Here is a 27,049-nt window from a genome sequence, read left to right on the forward strand (position 1 = left end):
ACATACAAAAAAGAATAGGAATGTCCATAATGTGATAATGTCATCATTTTATTATAAGATTGCAGCTTCATTACTTCAAATAATGGACCGATTGGCAAGTTTATGTGATTTGGAGCTATAGAGGTTAGAACATAAACAGGTCTCTGAGGGGATTAAATAGATGAAAGCATTATAGGAAGCCCTGAAAAGTAAAGAATAGGGATGTCTTAGTGAAATTGCTAAAAATCATAAGAGACCAAGTCTGAATACTTTTGAATACCCAGGATTGGCAATAATGTGTTATGACAGAGATATGTAAAATCAACTGTGTCTATTAAAATTTCCCCATGTCCTTGAAATTTTTTTGTATTAACTTTATTTTTTTAAGAGTAACTGTCACAGCCTTCTTTTTTAATTTTTTTTTTTTTTGTAGTTGTAGATGGACAGAATGCCTTTGTTTATTTTTATGTGGTGCTAAGGATCAAACCCACTGCCTTACACATGCTAGGCAAGTGCTATGCCTCTGAGCTACAGCCTCCGCCCTTGTGTTAACTTTTTAAAAATTAACTATAAATCTACTGTAGTGATGTATTATATATCAGTAAAAGAAATAATTTGGTACTGAAGTTTCTATTGTTATATTCCCTGGAATGTATGTGTGTACATATTTATATACACATGTATTGTCATACACACATATATATTTAGACATATATTTTGATGATCACAAAGTATAGTTGATTGTCCAATGTTCAAAAGAAACTAATCATTATTTATGTCACTAAATAAGCATTACCTTGATATTCATTTTGAGGACTGAAGAATTTTAGTCATAAAAACAGAGATGGATTTTTTGACAGAAGTGTTATTCAAAATGAAGAACCTTTCTTGTCACCATTTCCCCCTCAGTGAATTTTGGGTAGTTGGTACATGAATAAATTTCTGGAGCTCTTTATGATATTCAAGGTTCTTATTTCCCTGGAACTTTTGCTTGTATATATTTTTGTTATATTCAGACATCAATATACATTTGAGGTAAAGTAAATAATCAGGAATGATCAGTGCTGTTACTTTCGATCAGATTATGTGCTTTGCCTCATGAAGTGAACAAAAGAAATAGCCTAATGTCCTTGGGAGAAATTGAGGTTGTAATATACGCACATAGCTGTACATACACTGGCAAAATAGGAGATTAAGTTACACATTGAAGTTGAGCAGAAAGAAGTGGAATGGAAAAGCCTGCTGTATGTATATCCATATATATGTATATGGCAATGTGTAGAGCTTGTGTCTGGAGACCTTTTTCAAATTAATTTCCTCCCACAGTCCCGATATTTCTGAAATGGAACCAGACTGCACTTTTAAGGCTGACAAGGGAAATATATCAATTCCATTTTCCTCTGACATTCTCTTTAGGGGAGAGTCAACCAGAAATGTTTGTGATTGTTCAGCCCTTCTATCCGTAAAGCCACAAATACAGGCTCATTCTCAACAGAGATGTTCAGAGTGGCACCATACTTGCCCACTAGCTAAGCAAAAGACTAAGCCGTCCTCTAAAAGCAGTGAGCACAGGAACAGTGGCACTAACAAATGTCTTTTGTCTGCTGTGGAGAGGCACCATGGATTGCATCCCGTTAGGCTTCATCAGCTACCTAATGCAGTGTAACCAGGGAGATAAGATAAATCAAAGAGATGACACTATATTAGATTTGAAAGATGAGCACTTTTCCAAAGTAATTGCAGAATGCATATTTCAGTGCTGTTGACTTCAGGAGGTTATTGAAGTCCAGAGTCTTTGCAACAAAACCAATCTTTCAAGAGCTGGGTAACAAGTAAGCAGAGTCATGCTTATTTCTTGCAAACAAATTTCTTAGGAAAAAGAGGAGTTCTCCATTGTATATCTGTCTTATAGAGCTTTTGTGTATAATCTTGTTTTTATTTTATCATCTTAACCTTAGTATTTTTTTTTTTTAAATGAATTTCATGGGGCTGTGGCTGTGGCTCAGTGGTAGTGCACTTGACTGGCAAGTGTGAGGCACTGGGTTTGAGTCTCAGACCTATCAACAACATACACACACACATGCATTCATGAGTCAAATATGAATTTTGTAAGAGATACAGACTTTGCTTTTTAATATATTTTCATTTATTGCTGAATTGTTCGAAGTGAAAGTGACTACAACTAATTGAAATTGATCATTTCTTATCATCTTTACAATTCTTTATTAGTAAAAGATTCTACTAATTATTACCTAAATTTAAGAATGTATTTTTTTAAAAAAACAAAACATTATGGATTTTTTTTAACATTCCACTTATTATGTAGACAGTCATTAATCTAATTTTAAAATTGAGAAATGGAAAGTACTGTAATCAATTCCCATTTCTTTTTTAGCCTACTGTATGTGAACGAGAACTGTGTGTATTTGCTTTTCAAACCCTGGGAGTAATGAATGAAGCTGCTGATGAAATAGCAACTGGAGCTCAGGTACTAACTGATACTAATCGTTCCTTCTTTTGATTCAAAAATTTTGTTGTAGTCCAATAGTTATCTTCATTCTGCTTACTTTTTGTGGGAAATTTTCAAGAGCTTCTTGTTGAAGGCAAACTGGCACTTGATATTTTTTAGATGAAGACTAAATTTTCTCTTTTCATCTTGTGTTTTTGACATTTTGCAGTTGCCAAGGGGAGAAATCAATTTAAAGTATTTTTGTAATTTACTCTAATTACCAAATTTCTTTAAAGTATTATTGTAATTCTTGCAGGGTGAAATTGAGTTACTGAAATGTTTGCACATGTTTTGTAGAGTTTTTAAACGCATTTGTAGAGTTATACTGCCATAAATTGGAAATCTGTTTATTTTTAAAACTGAACTTAAAAGATAATGGGAAGAATACAAAATAAAAGGAGAGCATTTGTTTTCAAGAAGGATATAAGAGATAGGAAGAAAAATATAAAAACAATTAAAGGAACAACTTGGAAGTAAAGAAGCAAGCTGTTTCTAGAAAGGAAAAGAATAAGTCATAAGGATGCCAAAATGTATTATTACTTCATGCAACTTTGAAAATTTCAGTTGTCTTTTTTTTTCATGTAGATTGTAACTAAATTACCAATTCATGTATGAGAAGAAATTGAAAACATTAAGAATTAATAAATGTTAATTAAGAGAGGTTAGGCCAATTCTTAAATCTTATTATGAAGTGCTGTAAAATTTAAATAAAATACAGTATTATTGGCAAAGAAAAGAATGTTAGATTATCCCCAAATCCAGTCATTATAAGTACATTTAATATATGTTAAAAGAGGGATCACATTTTCTTTTTATGAAGAATTATGTAGTAAGTGAAGTAAACACACTGGACCAACACTATGGGAGAAAATCTGTTTGACTCTTTCTTATTCTATTTATGAAATCATATTCCAAATAACTTAGGATGTTTGGAAAAATGATATGCATACTAGAGGAATGTAGCATGCCTGCCTGAGTCGGTGTATTAGGCTTGTGCATTTATGCTGTTTTTGGAAATCCTAAAGGAAATACCATACTTTTTCATGTTATGTGCTTCACTGGAAGAAATTATGAACATTAAGAAAGAAGTATCCAGAGCTGGGTGTGGTAGCACATGCCTGTAATTCCAGCGGCTCAGGAGGCTGAGGCAGGAGGATCACGAGTTCAAAGCCAGTCTCAGCAAGAGCAAGGTTCTATCATGCTGTCAATTACACCCTGTCTCTAATTAAAATACAAAATAGGGATGGGAATGTGGCTTAGTGGTTGAGTACCCCTGAGTTCAATCTCCGGTTCCTACCCCACCCTCCAAATAATGCCCATAATCTCAGCTGCTCGGGAGAGAATGAGACAGGAAGATCCTGAGTTCAAAGTCAGCCTCAGCAACTTAAGTCCTAACAACTCAACAAGACCCCGTCTCTAAGTAAAAAAAAAAAAAAAAAAAAAGCTGGGGATGTGGCTCAGTGGTTAAGCACCCCTGGGTTCAATCTACAATTACCCCCCCACCCTCAAAAAAAGTATGAAAAAGCTCTTTCCTTACACAAACATGATTATATAAAAGCTGAAATTTTTTTGAGAAGAAAAACACAGGGCCATAAGAGTTGAATAGAAAATGAACATGAATTCACAAAAGGGATGTATAGTTAGTAATGAAACATGAGAAAAAATTCAGCTTCATTAAAAATCGACAGGAAGCTGTTGTAAAGGGAATTACCAATCTTTCATTTATGAACTTCACAGGGATGGGTGGGAAGAATATTATTGCAGCATATACTCGCTTAAGTATGGGATGTTTCCTGCACAGGTGACCCTGTACTAGGTGATTCAGAGTAGATAATTAACATTGATAGCGTAAGCACCTAGCCCTTTCACAGCTTAGCCAAACTATGATGCTGTACTTAATGAAACACTAAGGATTATATTTTTTTAATATAATCAAACATAAATGAAAAATACTACCACAGTAGAACAATGATCTTATACATTATGAAAAAAATGATTTCATAATTAAAATAAATATTATAAATACAGCTTGATATTTCCCCTATAGCTCCCATATACTGTTTTACATATAAAAGACTCCAAGAATCCTTAAAAGATATTTTAATTTTAATACTGACAAACCCTTAACTAGTGGGGTGTATGAAAAAATATTTATATCATGGATTTATACGTGTTTATGCGCATAGTTACTAAAAATATTTGGTAGCTCATGACTGTAATCCTAGTGACTTAGGAGGCTGAGCCAGAGGATCTCAAGTTCAAAACTAATCTAGACAACTTAGCAAGACCCTGTCTCAAAATAAAAATAAAAAAATCTCAGTGGTAAAACACCTCTGGGTTCAATCCTTAGTAGGAAACAAAACAACAACAACAACAAAAAAAAAACCCTGAAGACCTCAAATAATCACTAAAACTTGTATATTTTGCAAGATGTAACAGTTCCCTCAAATAAAACAATTAAAAACTAGAAATAGTAAGTTATTAATTAAAGGGAAATTAAATCATGCTAAAATTAGGGTAGTTAAACAAAACAATAGGTGACACTTTCCTCATCATTATATTTCTAAAAATAATGGTTTTTAAATAGAAGTGGATTTTAAAATATCTAGTGGTAGTTAGAAAACTTAAGTGTTTGATCAAATCAATTGATTGATTTTCTCTACATATTAATATTCAAGATAAATTAGTTATTCTATTAAAAGAGAGCATTCTTTTTACTACTATAGTTTAAAAAGAAAAAAAAATCACACACAAAAAAACTGTCTCATTCTCATTGCATCTGTTGACTCCTGCAGTTGATGGTGCTCTCTCTTAGGAGTTCTAGGAGACACGGAGATGCTCCTCACCACTGCAGGAGCCTGGGCAGTTTCCATGCAACTACCATCCCAGGCCTCCAAATCCTACTCTACTTCAACAGTTTTCTGTTCTTTGTTTGGAATAGTGTGTCAGAAACATTAGATGTTACATATCTGTTTTTTGAATGAGTTTTGTGGGTGTATATGTCTGTGTACTTGTGCAGGGTTGCTAACTAGTTTAGGTCACTGGAAATTCTGAATGTTGTGATGAATGGGTATATTCTGTGAGTACATGAGACAACAACAGTGAACACAACTGATATTAGGTCACAACATCCCTCCTAGAAACATGAGAATTAGAAATTGTCCATATCCTATTATGCATTTTCAAAACACCTGTTTAAAACTCTAGAAATGGCTTTCCTTTCTTATGTCTGTGTTTAGGTGTGTCTGTTCAGGTCAATGTTCTTCATTTATCTAGTATCAGTTTTCTATATCCAGTTACTGGAAATATAGTATATTGTTTGGGGAACTATGGAGGTGAGCCAGCTTAGCTACTGTGTAGTACTGCCTCTTAGTAAATTATGCAAATGGATCATGGATAATATAGGAATAAAGCAAATCAAAAGTCATTAGTAGACATTGACAGAGTAGGAAGAACCTTGATGATGTCAGGCATTTTGCTGTTCTTGGAGCATGCCAGACTTCTGTTTTGTGTGGCTTCCTTTAGCTGGAACAGTTTCTCTCCAGATAGTGGCATTTTTTTTCCGTCCTGACCTCGAAAGACAGCACTCCCTTCTGCATTGTTCTTAAATACCTATTTTATTTTTATTGTTTTTAAAAGTACCAGAAATTCTATTGAAGCATATATTCTTTTAACTGAGTTTTTAATATGCATCTTCTCCTTTAGACTGTACACACCACCTGCTTATGGACTAGTCTTTTTTTTTTCTCATTGTCTTTACCTTGAACAAGGCTAGCAGATAATATGTACTCCTAATCATAACAAAGGCTTATTAAAATATGAGTAATTAGAAATGGCACATTTTTTATTTTAAATTGAGAGTTACAGTTTGGCAAAATTTGGTTAAAGTCGGGAGTTGCAGGTGTGAGAGATAGGTAGTAGTCCTGGGCTTTGTGATGAACTCATGCTACCAGTGAGAGGGAGAAGCAGTGGCAGAACACTTGCAGAAACCTCAAGGAAAGTAACTGTCTCGTGGGTGTGTTTTAAGGTGGTAGATCTGCTGGTGTCCATGTGTAGATCTGCATTGGAATCTCCTAGAAAAGTTGTCATTTTCGAGCCATATCCTTCTGTGGTAGATCCTAATGATCCTCAGATGCTGGCCTTCAACCCCAGGGTAAGTAGGCATCGTAACACATCAAGAGCTCTGGTAACAGTAAAAGAGATGTTCTCTTTCTCTCTGAATGTCCTATGTCATCAAGCAGATCCACAATTTCTTGAAGATCATTGAAGTGTTTTGGGGGAGGATTCTGATTTTATGTAACCTAGGCCTTAAAATTTTATTTATTTATTTATTTATTTATTTATTTATTTATTTAACTTTAATTTCTTTATTCCCTTTCTCCTCTCCCTTTTCAGTTATCTGATGGTTATTGGAAGCTATATAATGCCAGTTCATACTGATATTGTTGACATTTCTTAAGAAAAACATTTTAAAAATATTTTGGAAAATAGGCAGAATCCTTCTGAAATAAAATTTTCAAATTGCATGAGGACTAAAATTACTAATTAATATTATTATTCATTTTATAGAAACAGCTACATAATATTTCCCTGGAAGAACTTGCTTTTGTTTTGAAGTGGCAGCAGTGCCCATATTTACCTTATGCTTACAAATGAATTATCAGAGGAATCACATGCGCCCTGTCCTGTACTCTTTTTGGTAACAATATTCCAATCAAATGAAAATAAAAATAAGAAGCCAGGCATGGTGGTGCACACCTATAATCCCAGGAGCTCTGGAGGCTGAGGCAGCCTCAGCAACTCAGTGAGACCCTGTCTCTATAATACAAAATAGGACTGGAGATGTGGTTCAGTGGTTAAGTGCCCCTGAGTTCAATCCCCAGTTTGAAAAGAAAAGAAAAGAAAACAGAAAATAAGTTGAGATTTGAAGTGGATTTTTATGTTTTAGAAGGATTCTGTGCTTACTTTATTGCCTATTGTTTTAGTGGTGAAAGCATGATTCGAGAATTCCATGTCTGCTTTTGTATTTTGAAAACATAACCCATAAGCTAAATATGATTTTCTATCCTTGTATACAGAATTGCATTGTTTTCTTTTTTCTTCCCTCTAATTATAAATCCTATATCCTTGAGCCATCTTATTACAGTCTTCCCTTTTATGTATATAAAACAATTATTGGTTTTACACTGATTCGGATGGAAACTTCATGTATACAAATAATGTATTTCCCTAGTGATATGTAGCTTCTCAAAAGATTTTACTTGAATTCTGTTTTTTTTTCCTCATTATGCAGAAGAAGAATTATGATCGAGTAATGAAAGCGCTGGATAGCATAACTTCTATCAGAGAAATGACACAAGTAAGTATACTGTCTTGTGGTCTTACACAGTTTATTATGTGTGGGTAGGATTATATTTTAAAATGTCTGAGTACTGACCTCGTAGTGAAATGTAGATTTCCCTATTATATGAGGAATAATTAAAATCATAAAAGAATTGTTTTGTATTTAGAATGTTTTAGTTAAATTATATCACTGTATTGGTATGCTGAGATTTTTGAAGGGTAAGTACACAATTATAACCCTAATGCTTTATAACCCTTTAGGCTTTCACATAAAGATAAGGGCATTGAGCATATGAGGGTACATGGGATACGTAAAGAAGAGGTGAAATCTATTACCATCTTCCTGTAATGTCAATTTCAATTGATGGTTGTAATTTCAAAACATTTTTATGTTAAAGTGACAACAAATATCCTTTAAGATGCAAATTTTGCATGCATATTTTCAATATAACACAGAACCTAAAACTTCTTTGGAATGCCAGACTCCCTTGAGCGGGTGAGTTCATAGGTGTTGTCATTAGCAGTGCTCAGGTGGAAAAGTTTCCTGAGTGTGAATCAGGATTGGTTATGGAGATCTGATACATCCCTAGGATGTATGTCTTACCTTTTATGTATATAAAACAATTATTGGTTGAAATAGTTATAGGTCCAGCACTTGCCATGGAATTTCAGCACCTTTCCCCAACACAGATTTGGTGAGAGGGTTAAAACTTATCATTGTAAGTAGAAAATTATAATCCAAAAATTAACAACACACACTGTGTATACAGTTTGTATATAGAGCTTCAAGGTGTGTTAGTATCCTTTTTTGTTACTTGGACTAAAATACCTGCCATAAACAATTTAGAAGAAGAAAAGTGTATTTTGGCTCATGGTTTCAGTGGTACAGTCCATGGTCCAACCAGTCCATTGTACCTGGCCTGATGTGAGGTCGAACATCATGGCAGAAGGGCAGAGTGAAGGAAAGCTGCTCAGCTGTGGCAGCTGGAAAATAGAGAGAACGAGAAGATATATTTCCCATGAGCACTCCCCCAGTGACTTCCTCCTCCAGCCCCATTCCACCTGTCTACATTTAAAACCAGTAGTCTCTTCCAGTTTTTAATCCTTCAGATGAATCAGTCCCCTGAAGAGGTTGTAGCTCTCCTATAATCATTTTACCTCCGAACATTCTGCATTGTCTATTACATCAGTTTATTGGGGGGCACCTCATATTCAAACCATTAGACAAGGTTTGCACTTCATGAGGGATTGACCCTTGTGGGCCTATGATGAGACTTACTTGGGCCATTAATTTTCTCTGGGGAAGAAATAACTCCTGCCCCAGGCTTCACTGAGCTTCTGCATTACTCTCTCCTTCACCTAGCATCATCTCTACTCCTCTATTTGAAGGCAGTCCTCAAAAATTTTGTCTTTGCATTTCCAACTGTGAGTCTTGGTTCTTTTGATCATTATTTATTCATATAGTCAAATATTCACTCTTCATTCAGCAGGTATGTGTCAGACCATGGTAAATAAGAGATCCTTTAATTTCCAAGTGTTATTTACTTAAAAACTCCCATGTATTTTTCTATTTCCATACCTTTCTATATTATTTGAATTCTTCAAACAAGAATTTTTATTTGTATAAGCAAAGAAAACAATAAAATGTATTTCCACAAGGTGGGCCAAGAACTTTAATTCTGTGTCTCTACACAAAGTTAAACATTTTTAATCATGAAAAAAGACTTTGGTATAGGGTATTTATACTATACCCTAGACCCAGATCATTCTTGGATTTAAAAATAGCTCAAACTCTGACTCTGAAATCAGCTCTCTGCCAAAAATTGCTTCTTGTATTCTGGGTCATGTGTAAGCTATTTTAATAGGAGGCAATGTAGACGATGGAGTCAGCCCTGGGAAGTCAGAGGCTGTATAACTGGCTCTACAACAATGTGGCCTGTGACCTTGGGCAAGCTGCTTAATTGTTTGGTGCCTCAGTGTCTTTGCTGCCTAGGTAGAAAAAGTAATGCTGCACCCTCTTTCAGAGTGTACTTCATAGAGGTGCTGTCAGATATTATTGCATCAGATTCTTTAAATCTTTCAAATATATAAATATAACATTATACTGTCCTATTTTCTAAAATATACTGCCCTATAGATAGCTCTGAATTGTTATAGACAGAACTCTGTTTGTTCTATAAAATAGTTGTTTGGGTAAATTAATTTTAGAGAAGGATTGTTCTTTTGTAAATGGCTTTCTTATAGAAAGATCCATACCTCAGTCTATATCCCTAGGTATGAGCATGAAGAGTAGCTGTCACACGTTCTGCTTTAATGTTAGTTAAAATTAAATGGTCATTGTTAAAAACAAGTATTAAAGATGGCAGGACAGACTGTCAGCAGAGTACGGCAGCAAGGGAGAGACTGCATCATAAATTGAGCTCATCTCCAGTTAAGACAAAGGAGCCTGAAGTTTTTAAAGGTAGAAGAAAAGAACCAAGAGGGGCTATGAGGATGTGAAAAAGTGGGAACCAAAAGAGTGGAGTAGGGGCATTATGTGGAAATGGAAAGGTACAGAAAGGGCCAAATGAAAATTACTGAAAATGGTTTGGCAGGGTGGGTGGGTCCGGTGTACACTTTGTGATTTGCAGCATTGCAGTTTCTTGAGCAGGACTTAACAAGGGGAGTAACCATCTTTAGGGATACAGTCTAGTGCAAGTGTGGCAGGTGAGTCCTTTGTGCCTCATGGAAGTTCAAAGTTAACATCATCTTGGGGAACATGACTAGGGTGATTGCTGACATTCCACGTTAAGGCAACAGATTTTTCAGATTGTAGGTATGTCGTTCAGTCTGATTTTCCTGTTATAGAAAAGGAAGAAAGAATTTTAAAGACTAATCAAGGAGGAAAATGGCTTTTTTTTTTTTTAATTTCCAGGCTCCATATCTAGAAATCAAGAAGCAAATGGATAAACAGGACCCTCTCGCTCATCCCCTACTGCAATGGTATAAAATTTTAGTTTTTCTTTTAATGAAAATAGCATCTTTTTCTACTGTTTGTTTGATGATGGGGACAGGTAGCCTATTTTATAAGCCTTGCAATGCTACAGATCCACAAGCCTATGAGATCTGGTGATTTTACAATCCAGGAGTCTTAATGACTCTCACTTTAATTAAAATGTATATATCACAAGGGGAAGAAAATGCTGCCATATGCACTATCAGGGGTGTACAATGTATTTGACAGCAGTTTGTCTATAGTCTCAGAAGACGTGATTAACTTGATTATGTGTTCAAGGCATTTTGGTTCACTTAATTTTCTAGTTCAATGAGGACTTTAATTTTTTTTTTTGTTCAAAATGATGTCAATATCTTTTGCATATTTTGCTTCCTTAACAAGGTCAGTGTAGATTTGATTAACCCCTCAGCTTGATCACTACAGAAGATACACTGTTTGTGTGAGCTTGATGGGGGATAAAGAAATAGTCCAGCCTGAATTCTGGAAGGGAACCAGACTATAGAGAGGAGAGGGGGCTATGAACTCAACTTGCTGGGATATCCACTTCAAATAATTTGCCTTTTTATTTCTCCTTTGCAAAATAAAGACAGTGGGGTTTATAAGGATTTTATGTACATGCCTCTTTGAAACCTCAAAGATACATAGGATTTCCCACTATTGCCATACAAATGTAGAATTATAAGAGATTTGTCAAGATGAACTCTTATTCCATGTTATAACCAGGAAGATTTAACAGAAATATATGTTGGCAAAGGAAAAAGAACATGGCTTCCTTAAGATTCTTATTTAATTGCCACTTAGTTGAACTTTTATAATGCATACTTAGAATATAACAAGACCTTAACAAATGTTAGGTGAGATTCTTATTTTTATTTGTTATGATCTATTATTAAAATTCTGATAAATTAAGTCTCCTCCTTTGCAGTTTAAATTTTCTCATTATCATATTCAAAATAAAGGTGAAAATCTCAAATACATAGTTTTGGTTTTTTTAACCTCCTGAAGTTAGCCTGTTAACTTGTGATCAGTTGCTCCAGCTTCTCGGTTGCTCTTCTCTCAGGGAGAAGAAAACTTTATCAAAATGTCTTGCTTAGAGTGTCACCCCCTTACTATTTTATATACTGAAAAGCATAAAACAATCAATTTTTTCCAGATACATAATTATTTTCAGCTTTAATGTTTAAATATGTTGACTCATGTGAATGATGACACATATCAGCTCACAAGTATCCTCAAATAGTTAAACAAAATAACTCTCCATAAGAACCTTTTTTTAAAAAATATTTTTAATTGTAAATGGACACAACACATTTATTTATTTATATATTTATATATCTATTATTTATTTATTTGTTTGTTTTTATGTATTGCCAAGGATCAAACCCAGTGCCTCATACATGCGAGACAAACACTCTGCCACTGAGCCACAATGCAAGCCCAAGAACTCATTTCTTAATTTAGGCAATGTAGAGAGAAGCAGAAGAATGAGATGCATGTGTCAGCCTCTAATGTTTGTAGGAATTATCATTACCTGAAGTACTGTATATCTAGAAACACTGATTCTGCTGATGTTTAAGTTTTTGCTTTTAAAAAATTCTATCTTTGTTAATTTTAAGTTCCTTCTCCTTGGTGTATATTTTCTTAGATTAAAATACCTTTTTTTGTTACATGAGTTCTCTAAATGATTTCAGGAAATAAGCCAAATGTAACTAAATGAAAATATTATGGAATTTATTGTATGACACAGCAAAAATAAGTTTTAATCACCTGCTAACCCAGAAGAAAAACTTTAAATATATTTGGCATATATTATAACTGACTGATTTTTAATTTCAGGGTTATTTCAAGTAATAGGTCACATATTGTGAAACTGCCAGTTAACAGGGTAAGTAAGTAATTTCTTTACATATGCACACCAATATGGGAGGAGAACTTAATAATTGGGAAAATGAGGCCTGTGATTTTTAGGCAACCTCTCCAAGAACAGAGGTAGACAGACTCAGGTGAAGTCTTAATTCATCAGTTTGAAATTACCATTTGAAATCACTCTGAAACCTCAGCAAATTAAGATATCAAAATGCACATTCAGGTTGATGCTTAACTTTTAAACAAATAAAAATATCCAATATAATTTAGTCATTCCACAGTGATAGAAAAGCATTTTCTGGAGTTTCATCAGAGGAACACGAATGTGCTTTTTAATTATTGTTAGTTTTATATTGGCACATTGTACCTTCCCGTGTCTAAGAAGATGTTGTTTCCAGTTTCTTATTCATTTGGCTAATAAGATTAGAAAACAATATTAATAAACATCTAATGGACTCTAACTTCATTTCTGATTCTCACCTGAAAGTAGTACTAACAGTCTGTTTCTTGTGTACAAATCTGTGTTTAAGTCTGTGTAAAAATCTGTGTAACTATGTTCCTAGGAGAAAGGGATTTCACCTAGGAACAGTTAGAATATTTTATCAAGCAATTAATCCAAAAGATTTTGCTTTCTTTTCATGATCAAAGGGCAAAACTATATTTGAATGTAGGTAATTTTCACTCTTAAGAATACATACAAATAAAGCATAGTGGTAATTTTTGTGCTTTTAAAATAATGAATTTTTTTTTTTAAGTTTCTGCTTCCCAACTACAGAATATTCTCTCAGATGAATAGATAGTGTTCATTTAGGGTATTCAATTAAAAAAGTCTTGGAAAGAAATTTAATTTAGAAAGCAGATCTTTTTGAGTATGATTCCATTATATATTCCAAATATAAGTGACTTTGGATTATCTGTCTGTTCTTTTCCGTTGATGTACAGAATTATCAGTCATATAAGTAATTCCATGTGATTCATCATTTACATGTGGTTTTTAAATATATTTTAGGATTAGTTTTTTAATAAGATAGTGTAAAATCACTATATATTGAAACTGGATAACTCCTAAACCAGTAAAATTTGAAATTGTCATCTGCCTGATTATGTGTTAAATTTGACATGTTTTCGTTTATCATTATTTTAAATGGCAGCAATTGAAGTTTATGCACACTCCACATCAATTCCTGCTTCTCAGCAGTCCACCAGCCAAAGAATCCAATTTTAGAGCTGCTAAAAAACTCTTTGGAAGCACCTTTGCATTTCAGTGAGTATGGCTTAATGTTGATGGAGGTGTGTTCCACCTAGTTTTCAGAAATATGTGGGAATCAATAGTTGATTATGAATTTTGAATAGTCACCTACACACTGACTTGGAAATCAGGACTTTGAGAGGCATCATGACTTATACTATAACTACTTTTTAAAAAAATCATTGATTTTTTTCTGGTTTTGCTCTTTCCTTCCTATACTTTGTTTTTTTTAGTGGCTCACACATTGAAAACTGGCACTCCATCCTGAGGAATGGCCTGGTTGTTGCCTCTAATACACGTCTGCAGGTATAATTTCTGAATACTTTAATAAGATGATTCTTCAGTATTGAGATTCAGTAAGCAATCCTGGTGGTGTGTTTTTACTTGTAAAAGGGGAGGCATGTAAGTTTTCAAATATTGTATGGAATTTCTAATACATACTAGTTCATTTTGACAAAATACCTGACACAAAGTTGATCTATATTTAATGAATAGATAAAGAAAAGTGAGTTTCCTATGAGAAAACAGTTTAAGTCACACTTTGAAATTAAGTAGAAAAATTATTATGACAAAATAAAATAATATATATGTTATATCTGTTATTCCAAAATTTTTTTTTGAATACTCAGCCTCAGTGTGAATTCTTTTGGAGGAGAAAGTGAAGGAGCTGGCACGGTTGTGCAGGCCTATAATCCCTGTAGCTAAGGAGGATGAGGCAGGAGGATTGCCAGTTCAATGCCATCTATAGCAACTTGGCAAGGCCCTATGTGACTATCTCAAAATAAAAACATTAAAAAAGGTCTGAGTATGTGACTCAGTGGTTAACTGCTCCTGGGTTAAATTCACAGTACCAAAGGATAAAAAAAGTAAAAAAAAAATAGGCAAAGTGGATATCGGCTGTCAAGGAGCCATCTGATACCTGCTTTTCAGAATCCAACACAGTACTCAACATTACCAGGATCATAATGTGACTGTAGTCCTCATCTTCATGCACACTACACTTCACTCTCTCTGATAGAGCTGAATTTTTCATTATCACCACAATATAATGATATTTGAAGTGATGCAAGTAAATATAAATGTCCATCAGTACACATTTATTGAATTAGTATTCAGTTCATACAAACAGAGTATAAGGGCCCTAGAGCAGATGTTAAGAAAGACTTTCATTATTCTAATTATTCCTTAGACCAATTGAAGATTTTCAATTAATGAAACTCCTTTTAACTTGAAAAATTTAGAAGATAATATGAGTGGGATGGAATTGTTATATAATGAAAATCTGAGGAGGCACTTTGTTTATATACTAGCATGTGAGTGCTAATCAGAATGTGTTCCCATGTATTTCAGCTAGTTTTGATTTGGAATTTTAGATTCATTAACATAAAAATCCACTTGAGTATTTTATAATGTAAGTGACTGTCACTAGTGGGGTGGAACACATTCATCAAGTCTCCTTTTCCTCTGGCTGTCATTTTTCAGTTATCAACTCTGCATTTTAAGAGTACAAGGATGTTAGTACTATTTTCAAATTAGACCTTGGAAGAGGAGCACTATCATTTTTCTAAGACTTAATGTTCCAACATGAAACTGATTGCCTTCTTTTGTTGAATATTATCATCTAAAACATTGACTGACCTCCCTTTATCCCATGTCTTCTCATTTTAGCTTCACGGTGCAATGTATGGAAGTGGAATCTATCTAAGTCCAATGTCAAGCATATCATTTGGTTACTCAGGTAATGCTGTATTTTATTTCTGTCTTCCAATTAATTAAGTTCTTATTTACTTATTGTTATAGGCTCTAGGAACAGTTTAGTATCAATTGAAATTTATTGGTATATTTAGATTAAATTCATTTGATAAATGAAAGAAGCAGAACAAAGCTCAAAGGATGACTTGCTAATATCTTGATGAAATCTTGGAGAAAATATATTTGAGGATAGATTAAGAGCATGTGCTGAGGGGGAACCTGTAAGTTCAAAATATGGAAAGTGTGGTTACCAAATTGTTAGCACTGACTCTTCTTGTGTGGTAGAATTTGTGATGATTGCTTCATTGTATTGTTTTCAAAATTTAAGCATAAAGCACTTATGCTCATTATTAAGAGATTAAAATCCCATAGAATTTTTAAAGTAACAGAAGAAAATTTCCCTACAACCTCAGTATTGGGAATATTTTCCTTTACTATTCTAAGTACTGTCACACTCATACTACTGCCGCCCATGCATTTTCAGGAGATGTTTTTCACATGTTTCCTAAAATTTTAAGTCTTGGTATCCCTGTGATATAGGAGAAGATACTTCTGTGAACAACAACAACAAAAAAAAGTTTATGCTCTTGCAACCATAGCAAGTTGTTTCTTACTGATGGCGGAATAAAACTAGAACACTTGAAACTAGATTTATATTAGAAGTATTACAACAACAGCAATGATAAAAATGTAAGAATATGCAGATGGAAAGAAAATTTTAAAAAATTCCAGGGCTGGGGATGTGGCTCAAGCAGTAGTGCACTCACCTGGCATGCGTGCGGCCCGGGTTCGATCCTCAGCACCACATACCAACAAAGATGTTGTGTCTGCCGAAAAACTGAAAAATAAATATTAAAAAATTCTCTCTCTCTCTAAAAAAAAAAAATCCAGATTTGCAAGATAATAGAAAAAGGAAAACTAGATAAGAAATGTCATGAAAAAATATTCAAGTAACTGCTGCTATGTATGTAGCGAACCACCCTAAATCTGGGGTTAAACAACTTTCTTATGTTCATAGATTACTTTCTTTGTCATAGACGCTACTCAGGTGGTTCTTTTACTGCTAAGTGTCCACTGTGTGGTGCCCAGCTAATGGGTTGTGCTCATTCACAGTCCAAGAATGGGTTAGAATAAACGCCCCAAGATCCTAGAGATGGCCTGTCCAATGTGGTGAGTCCAGGGCAGTTGGATTTGTTACTTTGTTACTTGTTACTTGGACTTTCCAGAGTGCCCTAAGAGCAACAGATGCGTTTCAAACAGCATTTCTAATCTATTTTCAAAAGTCACATAGTCAGAGCAGTTACAAACCATTCTGTATTAAAGAGTTGGGAAACTGGATACCAGCAAGTGGCCTTACAGTATGGGCTGAGAACTACTGTTGTGCTGATCTTTGAAATATATTAGACCAAAGAAACACCAAGAAAATAAATACCAGGAAATAAAAGACTGTATAGAGATGGGAAATAAAACACCAAAGTTTAAAGAAGAAAACAGTTTAATCAGACTCTAAATTTTATTTAAATATGAAAAACTAAAACATAATTAAATAAATAAAAACCCTCAACATAGATAATAAAAAGCACAACAAATCATCAAATACTGTTACTTTCTGCTTCTTATACTGATCTATAGACTCTTTAAATAGTGAAGACTGAAGAGAGGTACTGTGGGGATGCATGTCAGATTTTGTCTGTATGCATTTATCTGGAGAGAGAGAGACAGAGAGAAAGAGAAAGAGGCTGGCAATATAGTTGAATAGAGTGCTTGCTTGGCCCAGGATTTGATCCTAAGTTGTTGTGCCCCACCAACTACACAGTAAGAATCACTACGGCAAGATGTAGTTGGTTAGAGGATGGAACATGTCCTGCATTGGATACCAGTTGCCTTTCCCTCAGACCTAGCTCCCTGAAATTCTAGGCCTATTTGCACCCACCTCTGCATCTTTTTGCTGTTATGTTAGCTAGAATTCTAGGTGGTACATGATACAAAAAATAAGGGCAAGAGTTAAATACATTTTACAGATTTGCTCTTCTCCTTAAGGCATTTATTGAAACAAACAGAAATCATTAGGTGTCTCAATTTCTGGTTTAGAAAATTGAACAGTTTCTAATAAGTCTAGATTTAAATATTCAAAACAGATAAATATTTTGGTTTTGCTTTTCTAAACTTTCATGGTAAGAAATCATTCATTAACTAAGTAAGTTAAGACTTTTGACTATCACAGACAAAAATCTTTGATAAGTTTTTATTGTTGTAGTATTTGGTACTGGAGATTGAACCCAGGGGCACTTAACCACTCACTGAGCTACATCCCCAGCCCCTTTTAATATTTTATTTAGAGACAAGGTCTCACTGAGTTGTTAAGTGTCTTACTAAATTGCTGAGGCTGGCTTTGAACTCGTGATCCTCCTACCTCAGCCTCCCAAGCCGCTGGGATTACAGGTGTGTGCTACCACACCTGACAAAAAATTTTTTTAAAACTATATTTTAATATTATTCTAATTTTATGCAAAAGAATTTTCTGTCCCTGCTTTCTATACAAAGCAAAACAAACTGAGATTCCTACGTCCTAACTCACCCAGGACTTCCCAGACCTCTGGCCATCCACTCCAGGTTCCAGGGCACAGCAGCTATTCCTTTGTGATCCCATTGTGACCATGTCTGGCCTGATGTGACCAGACCTTTGCCTAGAGTAGAATTTTACAACGTAGATGATTTATACTTTGAGCTTCCTCATATAGCTTTGTCCTTAAATTATCATTTTGCTGATGTTTTCAGGGATGAACAAGAAGCAGAAGGTGTCAGCCAAGGACGAGCCAGCTTCGAGCAGTAAAAGCAGCAGTGCATCACAGGTGTTGTAGTGACTCAAGTGACTGCACACAATTAGTGAACCGTGGCCTCGTTAGCCAGCAAGACCTCCATAAATACTCAGGCTTATTAAGTCTTACAAAAATTATTTTAAGTAATCATTATTCAAAAAGAATAAAACTCACCCAAAAATGTAATAAGTGAATTGCCTCTATAAAACAATTATTCGACAGATATTTATTGATCTCTCACTCTAATTCCAGAGACTTTCCTAGGCATTAGGGAACAGCAGTGATCCAAAACAGACAAATACTTTTGTCCTCTTGGATCTTGCATTCTACTGAGGGGACAATAACAAATTAAAAATATATTTATATAAATAGGATGATAGATAGTATAGAAAAATAAATCAGGGAAAACAAGACATTTAATGTTGTGCTATAGAAGTGTGCATTTTATATGGGAGGATCAGGAAAGATTCTCTGAGAAAGTGATATTTGAGTTCAGTCTTGTAGATGTTGAATGTAGGACTGTGAGTCTTTCTGGGAAAAGAACATTCCAGTCAGAGAAAAGGGTAAGCACAAATCCCATGTTATTTCAGAGAAAGCAGTATATGCTACAAAAATTGTTAAATATCTTGAAGAATAATGTGATTTTAAATTAAAAGGAGTATAGCTAATCTAGTATTGGAAAGCAAAAGAGAAAACCCCAGATTTTCTATATAAGATGTTTTTGAAGCCTCTGTGGCTTAGTAAATGATGCTATAAAAATGAGTTGATTTTTAGATAGTTAGATGATCTGGAATGATTGATTGTATTGTTTGAAAAGATTGTGCAAATCTAATTTCGTTTACCTGGAAATAAAGATGCAAGACTTTAAAGTTTGAGTTCCAATTGTATGTTGTGAGTCTACTGAACCCTGATTTTAGAACTGTTTTGGTTCAGTCATCTTGTGAGTAATAGTGATTATGTAGAGAAGAGAAATTGATAAAACAAAAATAGCTGGGTATTAAGAGTGTAAGGATATTGGTGCTAGTCTAGATAGGCCTTCTCCCCTGGACCCATCTTATGACTATTATTTTTTTTTTCCAATGATAAACAGTTTTTTCATTACGGTGACTGCCCCATTTTTACTCTAATTTTTAAATTGTTTTGGAATTTAGTCACAGAAAAAAGGACAACAATCCCAATTCCTGCAAAGCCGTAACTTAAAATGCATAGCCTTATGTGAAGGTAAGTGCCATAAGTTATTTCTTTATCTTATCTGAATTTAAGAATGCAAGTACATTTACTAAGTTCACATGATGGAACAGAGAAAGCATTATTTCCTGTGACCATCTCAGAGAGCCCAGATGGAAAATGTGTACCATACAGATTTTAAAGGTTAAAACCAAATTGCAACACTGGCAAGAATTCAGGCAGTGCTGTATTTTATTCCTGGCAGATATTTCAAAATGTTACTTGATCGGAAAGATAAAATTAATGCTCATCTCCTTTGTTAATGTTTTACCTTCCTGTGTAAGTAGATGTTTTGATGGTGTGATGAAAATCTTGATAAATGAGCCAAACATTGAGAACCCAGTAGGTCTTTCTGTTCCAACACTGAAATTATTCTTTTAATTTGGGACTTACGACAGAAAAATTTACAAGTAATTTACAAGATCATGTAGTTTTCTTTGTTCTGCTCTAAAATTCGACTTTGGCTAAAAATTTGTTTTCTTCTTCTTATGTGAAAACCTGTTTGTTTTCAGTGATACCCAAATGAATGATTTTCTTCCTGTTACACCAGTTCTCATTCAGATCATAAAGTTGTTACATGGCCTTTCATTGTTTTCACCACATTTCTTAAAAGCTAATTAGGTTTAACCTTTTTTTATATGCCGACTTGTATGTGATTTTTATTTATTTATTTAAATTATTAATTAATTATTTTAACAGGGTATATATGACAGCAGAGTGCATTTTGATTCATTGTATACAATTTTAGCACAACTTTTCATTTCTCTGATTGTACATGATGTGCATCACACCATATGTGCCGTCATACATGTACCTACGGTAATGATGTCTATCTCATTTCACCATATAGTAATGTGGAATGGACTAGCATTCCTTTAGAGTAAAATAATTCTTTAATTTTATCTTTCATTCACAGTGATCACCTCACCTGACCTGCACAAACATGGGGAAATATGGGTTGTCCCAAATACGGATCATGTCTGCACACGGTTCTTTTTTGTGTAAGTGAAAATGCTCAAATTTGTGTTACTGTCTTTTCACAAATGAGGTGATAGGTAATTGAACTTATCACCAACTTAATGCTTTTGTTTTATTTCATTGAGCATAATGAAAAAATGATTGTTGAAAACTTGTGGTTAGGGTTGGGGTTGTAGCTCAGCGGTAGAGAGCCTTGCACCTGTGAGACCCTGGGTTCAGTCCTCAGTACCACATAAAAATATATGAATAAAATAAAGGTATTGTGTCCAACTGCAACTAAAAAATAAATATTAAAAAAAAAGAAAACCTGTGGTTAAATACTTTAGAAAAACTGAAGATGGCTATTAGCATGGCCCTGGAGTAAAGCACTGTCTCTTTAACCATCTCTGTGAACTTCATTAATAGATTAAAATAGTTTTGAACTGTGAATGAAGAAGACAATGATGAAAATTTTCTAAGATTCATATTCCTTATCATACCAGCTGTCAATGCAGTGAATTGTTATTTTTGGGTACAGTTGTTTCAAAAAAATTGCGTGAAAATACAAAACCATTACTTTTCATTCCTCCATAATAGATACAATTAGATTAGTCTAATTTTCACCCCACCCCTTGATGCCCAACCCTTTTTCCCTCTCTATTCCCACCTTATCTGTGAGCCTGGCACAGAAAGGATTTCAGGGAAGGGTTGAATATATTGCTTTTATACATTATGTTAGTTACTAAAAACAAACTGAAAAGATGATCTGGTTTATTTTGTAAGCCATCTCACAGTGATAGCACCGAGATTGATTATTAATATACTGTATGTCCATGATACCCTGTGCATACAGCATTTGATCCATTAACTTGCTGACAGATTATTTACAATGAAACTTTTGTGAGTGACCTGCTTTTCTTTTGGATGCTATGAAAACCATAGATTTTCTTATTTACTGGCTATGATTTTTATCTTAAGGGCGAAGTAGCAGTGAGCATAGTGGAAAGAGCCCTCCCATTGATCTACAGTTTTAATGAGAGCTTGACACAAATTAGTAAGATGGATTTTCTCAACTGCATAACCTCTAAAATGAGAATAATATACCCACCTGTATCAGTCAGAAGCCCAATAGCAAACAGATGGCCCATGGAAAAACCCATAATTTTTATCATCCTCTATTAGATTATTTGCAATGGTATGATTTTAAGGGAACATCAGGTCTAGTGTAGTAACTTGGGTCTAATTGCACCAGAATCCTTAGTCATCTTAGATCCAAAGGACAAAGAAAGAAAGCAGACTTTCTGGGAATCCCCATCGTGCCATAGCTGAAGGACAATGATATGGATGCAGTCCATGCAGATCAGCCTCCTGGGGCAGAAGGAACATAAAGCAGGATTCCAGAGGAGCCGAGCGCTACTGGGCAGATTGTCTGTACACACTGAAGATTAATTTAGACCAGCACAGGTCTCTGTTGAAAAACTCGTTAAATATTTTTTTCCCCTCTTCTCTCTTGGCTATCTTGGTTATAACCCATTGTTCAGAAAAGTGCCCTTCTAAAAGAAAACTCTAATTGTAAAATTATTTCACTAAGTCATTTTGAGGATTTTGTTAGAAAAGTAATCCTCAGAGTCCTTTTCATTAATCTGCTCCCTTTGCTTCTTAAAACAGTTCAGATTTACTGAGCAAAACAAACAATCTTATATATGGAAGTAGGCAGACCATTTCCAATACTTTTTTGAAATTTTTTTGTTCATAAAATACAACTATAGGGGCTGGGGTTGTGGCTCAGTGGCAGAACACTTGCCTCACACATGTGAGGCATTGGGTTTGATCCTCAGTACCACATAAAAATAAATAAACAAAACAAAGATGTTGTGTCCATGTGTAACTAAAAACAAAATGATAAAAACACAATAAAATAAAAATAAAAACACAACTATAGGGATATGTGGCGCGAGGGGGGGGCATTTATTGGAGAGAATTTCTGCACCAGTGAGGGGTAGCGAGAGAAAACATTTTGGCTACACTCACTTTCCAAATACTGCAAAGGAAAGAAAATATTTTAAGATAATTTTCATTGCTTTATGAACACAAATGATATTTCATTCTTTTTCTTTGCTCCCTCAGAGAAAAGAGACTCCTTAAGGAAAACTGAACATTCAAAACACATCAAAATTCAGAACACATCAAAGGGAGAATCCTTTTTAATTACAACTCTGTTTCTTTCTTTGTAAGAAATATTATCACAGAGTTCTATTGGTGTTCCTCATGAGTGGCAATGTCTGTGAAAAAATAAATTGATGAATGATCTGAATTATCAGGGAAACTCAATTTGAAAATTTTTATATTTTTATTTAATATTTTATATTATGCCATCTCTGATGTTTGAAACTTTGTCTAATAGCTAGGATATAAGTTAATGTGTTTCTGTTTAACTTATCGTAGGTGAAAATATTAAGTCAAAATAACTTCAATGCTAATCTGATTTCCCAAAGACAAGGAGGTAATAAAATAGTCATTTAGTATCATAATCACATTGTTTCAAATGACTAAACAACACAGAATAAAGAAAAAATCTTGGAAAACTTTTGGGGAGTAGACTGGTGATTCAGAAAAAATGAAACCTCTCAGGGGGAAAAAATAGGATAATGAGAAGTTTGAAAACATTTCACTGGTCAGTTCTGAAATGAACAAACTTAATTAAATATAAATGCTCCAGGCAAAATGAAATACTTCAGATGTTACAAACAGATCCCAGCCAAGTGTTAGCATCTAGAAATTGTCAGCAAAGCTTGATTGTGTTAATAATCTTGAGAAGCTTACCCAAGAGGATGTGAAAAATGAAGTGTGTATATTGTGCTCTGCTCACTTATAACAAAAGTGAATGAGGAATGCTAGAGAACAGATGAGAACTTTATATTGAATTTGAGTAAAATAGAAAACCTGAGAAATTGATGATTTGGCCTAGCTTTCCACAACTGCCACGTGAACATGTCCTTTAGAGATGGAGATACTCTGTCCCTAAGCTGTCTGCAGATCAAGCAAAGTTTCAGAACCACTAGGTTTCCTGCTTTTTTTTTTTTAAATATGACAACCTATGTGTATAATACTTAACTCTTTGATTTAGAGCAGGTAGATCTTCTAATGAATTGTTTTCACATTTCAATTCTTAAACACATTTAGGGTATGTATCCTCTTCCCGTTTCTCAGAACATTTTAGGAAGTTCAGAAATTTAAGAATAGGAAGGACCACATAAAATAGTCTGAGAAAAATGGTACTGAGCATTTTTTATTCCTTGAGTCAAGCAGATTTTAGTGCTATATAAATTTCAGGAATGTCTATGCAAAGTCTATTTTATCTTTAGAGATGTAGTTCAAATACCTCCTCTTTCACAAAACTCCTAGGCAAAAGTAGCCTGACTTACTGATATTTCTGTGACACATGGAAGCACTGCCATTTAAATTCCATTTATTTTTCAAAGAGTCCTTCCTCTGTCTTCTGCATTTCTTGCAGCACATGACACAGTACTTCAGGCATAGTTTCTGGTCAGTAAAATTTTAATGAATGAACAAAAATAATGGCAGAAAGGAAAGAAAATATTTTTAATTATGTATAGTTTTTATTTGGGGTCAAAACAAAGTTTGAAATTTATCTAAAGATGCAGATGAAATGTATAATGACCTTTAAGCGAAATAAAAGTGATCTTTGTTTATGAATTTACAAAAGGTAGACAGCCTTCAGCTGCATATACCATGGAGAGATGACTTGTTCATAATGTTAGAAGGCAAACCATTTAGTGGTTGCACAACAGGGCTGGGATGTGGCTCAGTGGTTAAGTGTCCTCCTCTCTCCTAGAAATACACCCATGTCTGCTCCTTTTTTTTTTTTTTTGACAGTCTTTCATTTTCCATAATCTAAATCCTAGAGAGAGCTAGTCTGATTGTCTTGGTAAGACACTTTTATCAACCTACCATTGAGTCTTCAAGCCAGTCTGCCTCTTCTATCTCAGCTCAGAATATGAATAGCTTAGCTCTTGCCTTTGGTCCAGTAAATCTAAGCAACATACTTTACTGAATCAATAAAATATACAGTCTATCACAATGATTCTATTTGAGCAACTCTAAATCATTTCATTAACATCTTTGGTTCTTAACAGAACATTTACTGTTGGATATCCTCAGAAAATATTTATAGTTGGGCTGTGTTCCAGATATTCATTCTGTGTATTACAGTAATGTTTCACTGTGGGGTGATATGATACATGTATGCGCAAAAGTCTTTACACACACACATCTATAGAGAAAGTGCTGAGTATATCTAAAATAGCAAACTTGTCCAAAAATCTTGGAGTTTAGACTTGGTGCAAGTGGAATTATCACTTAAACTTGGTAACTGAGCAGTGGATTATGTAAAGAACTAAGTTCTCATTGTTGGATGTCATTTATTTCATTTTTCTATGTTGTACTATCTCAGGAGAATTTAAGTATAGTACAGAAAAGACAGTGGAATGCATTAATCTTTGAGAAGCTGCCTGTGCCTGTTTGGAAGTAATTACTGCTTATCTAAACCTTCTGTCTTGAAACCATTTTTATACAGTAAAATTAATTGATTACCTATTTCACTCTCTATCACCATGAAAGTTTGAAAATTCACTCTTTAGAAATTCTTATTCCCCAAGTAAGTTTATTTGAGGAAAGATATTATCTAAAATGTAACCTTTTTTTCCAAAGAATTTAGTGATTTCCGTCCTTTAACATCCTATCTTCACTTTTATTACTAAGCTATACTTAGCAGGCTTGCATTCTTATGTAAAATGCCAGCATAAATAATGTGTGGCAGTCAGACTAAACAGAGCAAGTAATGAATGATAAGTAAAAAGCACAAATTGATTATAGCTGAATAATAATTAGACAGGTGGGCATGGCAGAGAACAGCGGTAGAAAGTGAAGTGCATGTTGTTAATCAGAAAAGAAGGAAATCATTGTAGTAAGAGTGGATTAAGAAATCTAGGATCTTAAGAAGTCCAGGATCTAAGGAACACCTTAGAATGGTATATTCTTTGCAGTTGGTTTCTTAACAACTCCTCTGGGAAATGCTTGTAATTCTGAAGTCACAGGGGTTCCTCTTGCAGCTCAGATAGTACTTTTATGTGTGGATGAACACATTAAAATTAAAATGGAAGGAAAGGATGACATGGAATAACAGGTTGTTGTATGTTTAGTCATGAGATAATAAATACAACAGGAAAATAACTGGTTCTTTTTTTTTATTCCCTTTTTTAATTCCTTTTTTTAAAATTCCTGTATCAGATAGCAATTTTTTTATTAGTTGCTCATGAAACCATTTTAAATGCTGCCATCTTTTAATATATTTGTATGTTTTTGTGTTTTCTGTTTTAGTTATGAAGATGGCCAAGTGGGAGATGCAAATATTAACACACAGGAAGGGGGCATTCACAAAGAGATCCTCCGAGTAATTGGTAATCAAACTGCTACTGGTTAAAGGACCACCATTTAATTAACATGATTTGAAAGCCTTCCTCGTGTTCAAAGCTGGATTTTGAACTGAAGAAGATGATAAAATAATTTGTTATTATTATAAACAAAATTAACCCTTTGAATACTGATTTTTTTTTCTTAGTATTTCTAAGTATCTTATTAAATACCTAAAATGGTATAAATTTATCAACTGTAGGGGTATGGAATCTAGTAATAAAATTACAACAGCACGGAAACTGAAGTTTGGGTTGCATACACAATAAACAGATTGAAAAAACAGTTTTGTGCTGATATTTTTATATTAAATTCTTTAATTGGACATTTGGTATTATATACCGACATTTTAGGGTACCAAACTAGAATTGAGAACATTTTATAATGGCATCTAAATTATCAGATACTTTGTAATAAGTATAATGTTTGCACATTCTGATGTGCTATATAATTAGTTGATGAACATTTGAATATTTCAGGAGGGATATTGTCTATTATCCTATTTTTTATTATTAAAAAACCAGTTAGATCCTAGGAGCAGTATTTTGCCAAAAATATGTAACATACATATGTAGATTCACACATCAAGATGTGTGATTGTGCGTATGTGTGTGCATATTCACATATATGCATTATGACAATAGAGATGACGTATGTAGCTTCACCTTTCTATCCTCATTTGATGAAGAGAATATTCAGTAAGCAGTAATTCTGAATAAGCACCAAGATATGAGCCAAATTTACCACTATTCATTTATACATAGTATTTGCTGACAGTTTTCCTATTGGTTTAAAGAAATGTAACTTTGGTCAAGTTTTAAGTCATTTAAAATATTACCTGAAAGTATTTGGGCAACATC

The 27,049-nt window shown here is 34.0% G+C and overlaps 1 protein-coding gene across 2 annotated transcripts in view; it reads left to right on the forward strand.

The window, feature by feature from the left end:
* The window catches only part of Parp8 (poly(ADP-ribose) polymerase family member 8), a 166,675-nt gene extending 139,962 nt beyond the window's left edge, over window positions 1–26,713 (forward strand). For both annotated transcript variants that reach the window (XM_026385927.2, XM_077795659.1), the window contains 12 exons: window positions 2,375–2,467; window positions 6,516–6,641; window positions 7,782–7,847; window positions 10,746–10,813; window positions 12,663–12,711; window positions 13,844–13,956; window positions 14,175–14,247; window positions 15,610–15,679; window positions 18,472–18,545; window positions 19,664–19,733; window positions 20,656–20,740; window positions 26,097–26,713. In XM_026385927.2, coding sequence (XP_026241712.2) covers window positions 2,375–2,467; window positions 6,516–6,641; window positions 7,782–7,847; window positions 10,746–10,813; window positions 12,663–12,711; window positions 13,844–13,956; window positions 14,175–14,247; window positions 15,610–15,679; window positions 18,472–18,545; window positions 19,664–19,733; window positions 20,656–20,740; window positions 26,097–26,199 — 990 coding nt within the window. In that variant the 3' untranslated portion in view covers window positions 26,200–26,713. The remainder of the gene's footprint in view (window positions 1–2,374; window positions 2,468–6,515; window positions 6,642–7,781; window positions 7,848–10,745; window positions 10,814–12,662; window positions 12,712–13,843; window positions 13,957–14,174; window positions 14,248–15,609; window positions 15,680–18,471; window positions 18,546–19,663; window positions 19,734–20,655; window positions 20,741–26,096) is intronic.
* Window positions 26,714–27,049: the final 336 nt, after the last annotated feature.

This window comes from Urocitellus parryii, chromosome 1 (assembly GCF_045843805.1).
Source record: "Urocitellus parryii isolate mUroPar1 chromosome 1, mUroPar1.hap1, whole genome shotgun sequence".
Classification (NCBI taxonomy): Eukaryota; Metazoa; Chordata; class Mammalia; order Rodentia; family Sciuridae; genus Urocitellus; species Urocitellus parryii.